Below are 8,728 nucleotides of genomic sequence, written 5' to 3'. Positions count from 1 at the left end.
ATAGACAGAAAGCTAATGCTTCTAGCATGTATGGCTGCCTAATCCTATGGGATATTAGGCTATTGTCATTTGATCATCCCATATTCATAGTGACAGTAGAATAAAGCAATTTAACAAGAGGGATACAACACTAAATACAGAAACATGAATACATGGCGAATGAAACCATCAAGGTTGTGCAGTACCATTATGCAGTATGACAGGATGCTGGAACACAAATAGACATCGCAAAGCTCAAATCAATGACATTACAGGTGCCAAAGAAAGAAAGAACATACTCACAACAACAATATTCCTTCGAATATTCCTTTACGTATTTGATCGATTGAAAGCACCACACAAATCCTTTTCCTGACTGGGACTGGGCTGTTGGTTCCTCGCAATTTCCAGCTCTTATCGAAAAAGGGCTTGCCAGTAAATCCGCCACCAAATCAATTGCTTCTCCTCCATTGTGCATTAAGAAACAACAGGGCTCAGTACAAATCTAAACAAAAAATGTAACGGAAAGCAATACATCTAAACATCTAAACCTCACAAAAGAATATGCTCGTTATGGCACACTCAAAATCTGATTGGTTGAAGAATATGACAATCAACAACATCCTCCCCCTTTGCTTCAACAGAAGATGGGATTCACTCAAAATTCTATAGGCTTCAGGGTAGATTTTCACCCAGAGACAGCACATGTGGAAAATCTAATTGGATAAAAGCTCTGATTTAGAAAAAAAGGCTTCTGGTCAGTAACAGTTTCAAAAATATCTTCTTGTATACTAAATAATAACTTTATGAAGTTGTAAATTTTTTGCAATTATTAGCAACATAAAATGTTAATAGTGTGTCATTCAGTAGTTAAAAATATGACCCTGTTCTCAATTATCATCTACCTTACTATTTTGTTCAGTGGCATTATATTTAGTTTTTATAATCTGTTGCAAATAACAGATTATAGACCAGAACATTACCTACCTTACTTGCCATCCGGTAAAGAAAAAAGACTGATCAACTTCACATTACATGATGCCTGGCAAGCACAACTAATAAGTAGTATGGGAGAAATGTATAGTTGTGCTTTGCCTTTGGCAAGCACACCTAATAATAATAAGTATGGGAAAAATCTATGGATGTGCTTTGCCTTTGGCAAAGCAATTTCTCCTACCGGAGGACCACTAAATATCAAGCAACCATGGGACGGGGTTCTCGATGCAGCCATAACAACATTGTAAGCATATGGAAGCAGAAATAATCCCATGGTAAGCATTTTAATATATTTTTTGTGGTAACCCATATTGTCCGCCTTCTTATATAATTTGTCTTTGCTTTAAACACCTTATAGGGAGACATGTATTAGACAAATGTACAGTGTGGGTAAAAAAAAATTGATCCCCTGCTGATATTGTACGTTTGCCCACTGACAAAGAAATGATCAGTCTATCATTTTTATGGTAGGTTTATTTGAACAGTGAGAGACAGAATAACAACAAGAATAATCCAGAAAAACGCATGTCAAAAATGTTATAAATTGATTTGCATTTTAATGAGTGAAATAAGTATTTGACCCCACTGCAAAATATGACTTAGTACTCGGTGGCAAAACCCTTGTTGTCAATCACAGAGGTCAGACGTTTCTTGTAGTTGGCCACTAGGTTTGCACACATCTCAGGAGGGATTTTGTCCCACTCCTCTTTGCAGATCTTCTCCAAGTCATTAAGGTTTTGAGGCTGAAGTTTGGCAACTCGAATCTTCAGCTCCCGCCACAGATTTTCTATGGGATTAATGTCTGGAGACTGGCTAGGCCACTCCAGGACCTTAATGTGCTTCTTCTTGAGCCACTCCTTTGTTGCCTTGGCTGTGTGTTTTGGGTCATTGCCATGCTGGAATACCCATCCAAGATCCATTTTCAATGCCCTGGCTGAGGGAAGGAGGTTCTCACCCAAGATTTGATGGTACATGGCCCCATCAATCGTCCCTTTGATGGGGTGAAGTCCCCTTAGCAGAAAAACAACCCCAAAGCATGTTTCCACCTCCATGTTTGACTGTGGGGATGGTGTTCTTGGGGTCATAGGCAGCATTCCTCCTCCTCCAAACATGGAAAGTTCAGTACATTCCAAAGAGCTCGATTTTGGTCTCATCTGACCACAACACTTTCACCCAGTTCTCGTCTGAATCATTCAGATTGGCAAACCTCAGACAGGTCTGTACATTGCGGGTGCTGCAGGATTTCAGTCCTTCATGGCGTAGTGTGTTACCAATTGTTTTCTTGGTGACTATGGTCCCAGCTGCCTTGTGATCATTGACAAGATCCTCCCGTGTAGTTCTGGGCTGATTCCTCACCGTTCTCATGATCACTGCAACTCCACGTGGTGAGATCTTGCATGGAGCCCCAGACTGAGGGAGATTGACAGTTCTTTTGTGTTTCTTCCTTTTGCGAATAATCGCACCAACTGTTGTCACCTTCTCACCAAGCTGCTTGGCGATGGTCTTGTAACTCATTCCAGCCTTTTGTAGGTCTACAGTCTTGTCCCTGATATCCTTGGAAAGCTCTTTGGTCTTGGCCATGGTGGAGAGTTTGGAATCTGATTGATTGATTGCTTCTGTGGATAGGTGTCTTTTATACAGGTAGTAAATTCTCCTACTGGAGAACCCCTTATAGTAATAGTAACAATAGAGTTTCTCATACCGGAGAACCCCTAATAATAATAATACCAACAACAATAAGGTTTCTCCTACCACAAAACCCCTAATAACACAGCTACTTATAGCCCATTTTGCTGTGGTTATGGTGCCAAGACAAATGTTAATATCATTTTCAGTCCCATTTTAATTTAAAGTATTTACTATTTGTATTTAGCATCACTTTCAAATCCACCCCTTGATGGATGAAAATTGTACCTTGATGGGACTGGTTTTTCCCCAAATAGTAAATACTTTTTTTACTGTAAAAAGATACAGAAATAGAAAGTGTCCAACAGTCTTTAATTTACACACCGTAACTCAGGACTGCATTAACAACCAGTAATTAACAAAGACAAATTTCACCACATTACTGTAAAGGAAATAAACCCTTTTAAATCATTAATTAATTATTCTTACATTCTACTCCTGGTAACTCAGAGCATGGAGCAGAATCTCATCTGAAACATCCTCTGCAAAATCTGTGCTTCTCTCAACTATATCCAGGGCCTCAAGGTAGGCCTGGTCGTCTTGTTTGTCTCCCCAGGAATCGCAGAGTTCTACCTGGGGAACTCTTGCAGCTGAACCCCCCTGGTTTTTCTGCTCTAGGTGTTGGGGTGTCTGGCTGAGTTTTATGTTCCCCACATCATCCATTAGATATGCCTGGTCCTCCTCGTCCTGCCGCCATGCAAACAGACAGAGTAATTACTTAACATGTGACATTGTTGTGTCCTGTCCTGAAATCATAGAAATCAAAAAGAGTAAAATGTGAAGTGAGATTAAGAGAGACATGGCATAGACCACGAACATCAGCTATTGATAGCATTTTTGTGTTTTGGGTGAATTTGCCCTTTATATACAGTAACTTGTAGCCTTGTAATTTGTAGTAACTTAGATTTCTGTCCATTTCCATAAAAGGCAATATTCATCACTGACCGTTTTGTCAGAAGTGGAGACGCAGAACTTACCATTGTTATGAAGTAGCTGACGCTGATGTCCTGTGGTAATGGGTAACCTGAGAGGGGGGATTTATTTGTTTCAAGGCAGAACCTGTATCATTTCCAGTTGTTCCATAGTCTCTTTATTCTGACATGATTGCTTTGAACACTCCAAATATTATGACCTTAAGTTGACTTGTGTCAATAATATTAAATCAAGACAGTCAATAAAATGATTAGTTCAACACTATTTCAATGTTTAACAACACATACTAGAAGATCTGAAGTTCTTGCACGCAGGGTCGTGACACTTCTGGTACCAGACCTCATCTTTGAGATCTACCAGAATCCTGGGGGGGAGAAGTGATTTCGTTAATTTTGTTACTTTCCCACAACAAAAACAAGGGAACAATTTGAAGGCGTTAGAATAAAAGGGGTTCTGAAACCCCCATGACAGAGTTTTATTTTGCCTTATGGTCTCTGTAACAATCCACAGAATGTAGAGAAAGTCATAAAGGAGGTACCTGTTATCTTTTCTAAAATACCTTAAGAATGAGCATGGAATGTAAAAGTTAAGAGATTTACCACAGGCAGAGATGTGAGTACAAGACTGACCCAATCATTTCTACCTCACTAGGTCCCAGAATAAAAAAAACAAGAAACCAGGCAAGCCTAGTTCAGCCGGCCCGCAATAGAAAGAGCTGCCCTCTTGAGATTTGAACCCAGGTCACCCACGTGAAAGGCTGTGTCGTTAACCACTACACCACAGAGCTGCACATTTGCCAAGTGTCAGTGTATCCTGGTCTCTATCCTGAACAAATCCTCTTTTGCCACCGAATTGGCAATTTGTGAATGACATTGATACAGTTAAACTGACTAACGTTTCTTACTAAGTTTACTTCCACCACAAATAGCGTCTATATATGGCGTTTGACACTGGCTGGTTTAACAGCGTATTAGCCAGTTATAAGCTTTACCAGTATCTACTAACTAACTGGAATAGTCATAAGAATTGAGCAATTGCTAGCGAGTCCTAACCCAAAACGCATGCAGGCTTACTATAATGCAGATACTGATGGTTTTAGCCAGCAAAGTTTTTGTCTATACGGAATAATTCATAACGTGTACTTTGCTTCACCTGCGAGGAGATACGAACTTGGGACCTATAGTTCACAAGTCCGCTTCTCTAACCACTACGCAATTTAACAAGGGGTAGTCAGTCAGTCACTCACTCAATAATAATATTCACTCTTTTTGTCCTGCTCCACTTACGTGGAAACTTCACAAAGTTTCCAAGAGACTCAATGGCCCCTTGGCTGCAAGGAAGCACAAAATGGTTCCAGCCAGGCTATCATGAATATACTCTACAGACTTTCCCTACTGAATTATAAGGACACCACTAGAAATGCCAAAACAGGAATTATTGATGTTTTTGTTTGGTTTCTGTATTTTAGAAATATTTTCATTTTATTATTTTTACCCAGTTCTTCTCCCCCAATTTCATGGTATACAATTTGTGAATAAGGCCATTCTTTCTTGCTGCAACTTCCAGGGGACTCAGGACAGTTGATGTGTCCCTTTAGAAGCACATCCATTGACTTTATACCAGAATCCTTGCATGTCTCTGGTTTTATACCTTGATAGACCTCACAGGTGCCCAAACAGACACAAGGAGTCACAAGACCATGATGAGGTAAGACAAATATATTCAAATACTAACCTGGGGCTGTTAACCTATAAATCAATACACGGACTTGCTCCTACTTACCTTGCTGAAATGATCCAGGCATACATACCTACACGTAACCTACGATCACAAGATGCAGACCTTTTAATTGTACCTAGAATTTCTAAACAAACAGCCAGAGGCAGGGCCTTTTCTCATAGAGCTCCACTACTGTGGAATGATCTGCCAATTAAGGTTAGAAATGCAAACTCAGTGCAAACTTTCAAGTCTCTACTAAAAACTAATCTCTACAGCACGGTTTATAATTAGGTGTAGCCTGGCCCGGGGGCGTGAAGGTGACCAGTAGGCTTGATATTGTCCACCCTTGCTGTCTTGCGGGGTGTGCTCTCGTCGCCACTGGGATAACTTCCCTCCAATGCCTTTCGGGGGAAGAGTCACTGGCTTGTTGTTGTCTCTTGGTTGCGCAATTGTGCAATTGGGCTGTACTTTGCTGGCAATACTCGGCCCTCATTCAGGGAGGTTGCGGTTGGTGGGTGTTCCTTTGGTTGATACCTGGCAATGTGGGTGGTTTGATTTCCTGCCTGTTGGGCCCTGTTAGGATTATCTTTGGGATGAAATGTACTACAGTGCTACTTGAAAGTACAGTAGGGAGATCAAGTATTTGATACATTCCCGATTTTGCAGGTTTTCCCACTTACAAAGCATGTAGAAGTCTGTCATTTATCATAGGTTCTTTTCAACTGTGAGTGACGGAATCTAAAACAAACATCCAGAAAATCACATTGTATGATTTTTAAGTAATTAATTTTCATTTTATTGCATGACATACACTCACCTCAAGGATTATTAGGAACACCTGTTCAATTTCTCATTAATGCAATAATCTAATCAACCAATCACATGCATTTAGGGGTGTGGTCCTGGTCAAGACAATCTCCTGAACTTTGCTGGCAATACTCCGGAAAGAAAGGTGATTTAAGCAATTTTGAGCGTGGCATGGTTGTTGGTGCCAGACGGGCCGGTCTGAGTATTTCACAATCTGCTCAGTTACTGGGATTTTCACGCACAACCATTTCTAGGGTTTACAAAGAATGGTGTGAAAAGGGAAAAACATCCAGTATGCAGCAGTCCTGTGAGAAAATGCCTTGTTGATGCTAGAGGTCAGAGGAGAATGGGCCGACTGATTCAAGCTGATAGAAGAGCAACTTTGACTGAAATAACCACTCGTTACAACCGAGGTATGCAGCAAAGCATTTGTGAAGCAACAACACGCACAACCTTGAGGCGGATACAAATAGGAAAAAGAGGCTACAATTTGCACGAGCTCACCAAAAATGGACAGTTGAAGACTGGAAGAATGTTGCCTGGTCTGATGAGTCTCGATTTCTGTTGATTAATGGTGTGGGGGATTTTTTCTTGGCACACTTTAGGCCCCTTAGTGCCAATTGGGCATCGTTTAAATGCCACAGCCAACCTGAGCATTGTTTCTGACCATGTCCATCCCTCTATGACCACCATGTACCCATCCTCTGATGGCTACTTCCAGCAGGATAATGCACCATTTCACAAAGCTCGAATCATTTCAAATTGGTTTCTTGAACATGACAATGAGTTCACTGTATTGAAATGGCCCCCACAGTCACCAGATCTCAACCCAATAGAGCATCTTTGGGATGTGGTGGAACGGGAGCTTCGTGCCCTGGATATGCATCCCACAAATCTCCATTAACTACAAGATGCTATCCTATCAATATGGGCCAACATTTCTAAAGAATGCTTTCAGCACCTTGTTGAATCAATGCCACGTAGAATTAAGGCAGTTCTGAAGGCGAAAGGGGGTCAAACACAGTTTCCGAGAGGCGTCTGGAGGCAATATCAACAAATACACAGTCTGACAATTTTTTTAAGCAAATGTATCGACGACGTTGTACCACGTACAACTACAAAATAATTTCCCAATCAAAAACATGGGTCAACAGTGGTATTTGTGCTATGCTTAAGGCACAGACTCCAGCATTCAACTTCAGCAGCAAGGACAATTATAATAAATGTATGACCTCAGGAAGGCAATAAAAACTGCAAATCTGCGAATCTCTCTACCAGGGCTCCAATACCAGGAACATGTGGAGTGGTCTGAGAACCATCACTGACTATAAAAGCTATTCAGGCAGTGTGGGGAAGTGACCTCTCTCCCAGAGGAACTGAACTCTTTCTATGCTTGCTTTGAGAACATCATCCCTGGCATGGATACTCAAATGGACCAGGATGGCTGCCCTTTACAAATAACCAGGTCAGATGTCTGTAAAGCCCTAAAAAGGATTAACACCAGCAATGTTCCTGGACCAGATAACATCTCTATCCGGGTTCTCAACTTCTGTGCAGACCAATTGGCTGATGTCTTTACTGCTATCTTCAACCTATCACTACATCAGTCAGTGGTCCCCACCTGCTTCAAAAAGTCCATAATTGTTCCTGTGGCAAAATAGCAAAATGTCCTCTGCATGAATGATTACCGCCCTGTAGCACTAACACCAATCATCATGAAGTGCTTTGAGAGGCTAGATAAAACTCACATCACAGACTCCATGCCTGTAACACTTGACCCGCTGCGGTTTGCCTATAGACATAACAGATCTACAGAGGATGTCATTGCTTTGACTCTCCACTCCGCACTCACTCATCTGGACAAGAGGAACACATTTGTGAGAATGCTATTCATTGACTACAGCTCAGCCTTCAACACCATTGCGATGAAGCTCAGGGATCTGGGTCTCGACCCCTCTGTGTGCAGATGGATCTTGAACTTCCTGACGGGCAGACCCCTGGTGGTGCGGATGGGCAACACCACCTCCTCCTCACTGACTCTCAGTACTGGCTCCTCCCAGGGCTGTGTGCTGAGCCCGCTCCTGTACTCTCTCTTTAATCACGACTGCCTAGCAATTCACATCTCCATCACCATCGTTAAGTTTGCTGACGACACCACCATCATATGCCTGATCTCTGACAACGACGAGTCAGCCTATAGAGATGAGGTAAGGTCACTGACTTTGTGGTGTCAGGAAAACAACCTCCAGCTCAATATCAGCAAAACGAAGGAGATGATTGTTGATGACAGGAAGCAGTGGCGGGGAGACCACGCCCCCATACACATCAATGGGTCTGCATTAGAGAGAGTTCACAACATTAGGTTCCTTGGGGTCAACATCAGTGATGACTTGACCTGGTCTCATCACTCTAACATCTTGGTGAAAGAGGCCAGGAAACGGCTCTTCCTACACCAATTAAGGAGATTTGGCATGGATTCCAGGATACTCTCCAACTTCAACAGATGCACTGAGTATCCTGTCCGGCTGTGTATGGCAGCTGCACCGCCCTCAACCGTAAAGCACTTCAGAAGGTGATTAAAACAGTAGTGCGCATCACTATGTCTGAC

At 41.9% G+C, this 8,728-nt stretch overlaps 1 protein-coding gene across 2 annotated transcripts in view; it reads right to left on the bottom strand.

Moving 5' to 3' along the window:
• Positions 1-2,956: 2,956 nt before the first annotated feature.
• primpol (primase and polymerase (DNA-directed)) overlaps positions 2,957-8,728 on the bottom strand; it is a 34,208-nt gene continuing 28,436 nt past the window's right edge. For both annotated transcript variants that reach the window (XM_010865391.4, XM_010865390.4), the window contains exons 12-14: positions 3,882-3,958; positions 3,639-3,685; positions 2,957-3,348 (exon numbers count right to left, since the gene is read on the bottom strand). In XM_010865391.4, coding sequence (XP_010863693.2) covers positions 3,094-3,348; positions 3,639-3,685; positions 3,882-3,958 — 379 coding nt within the window. In that variant the 3' untranslated portion in view covers positions 2,957-3,093. The remainder of the gene's footprint in view (positions 3,349-3,638; positions 3,686-3,881; positions 3,959-8,728) is intronic.

This window comes from Esox lucius, chromosome 25, assembly GCF_011004845.1.
Source record: "Esox lucius isolate fEsoLuc1 chromosome 25, fEsoLuc1.pri, whole genome shotgun sequence".
NCBI classification, from domain to species: Eukaryota; Metazoa; Chordata; class Actinopteri; order Esociformes; family Esocidae; genus Esox; species Esox lucius.
This window is presented reverse-complemented; position numbering and strand designations above follow the sequence as displayed.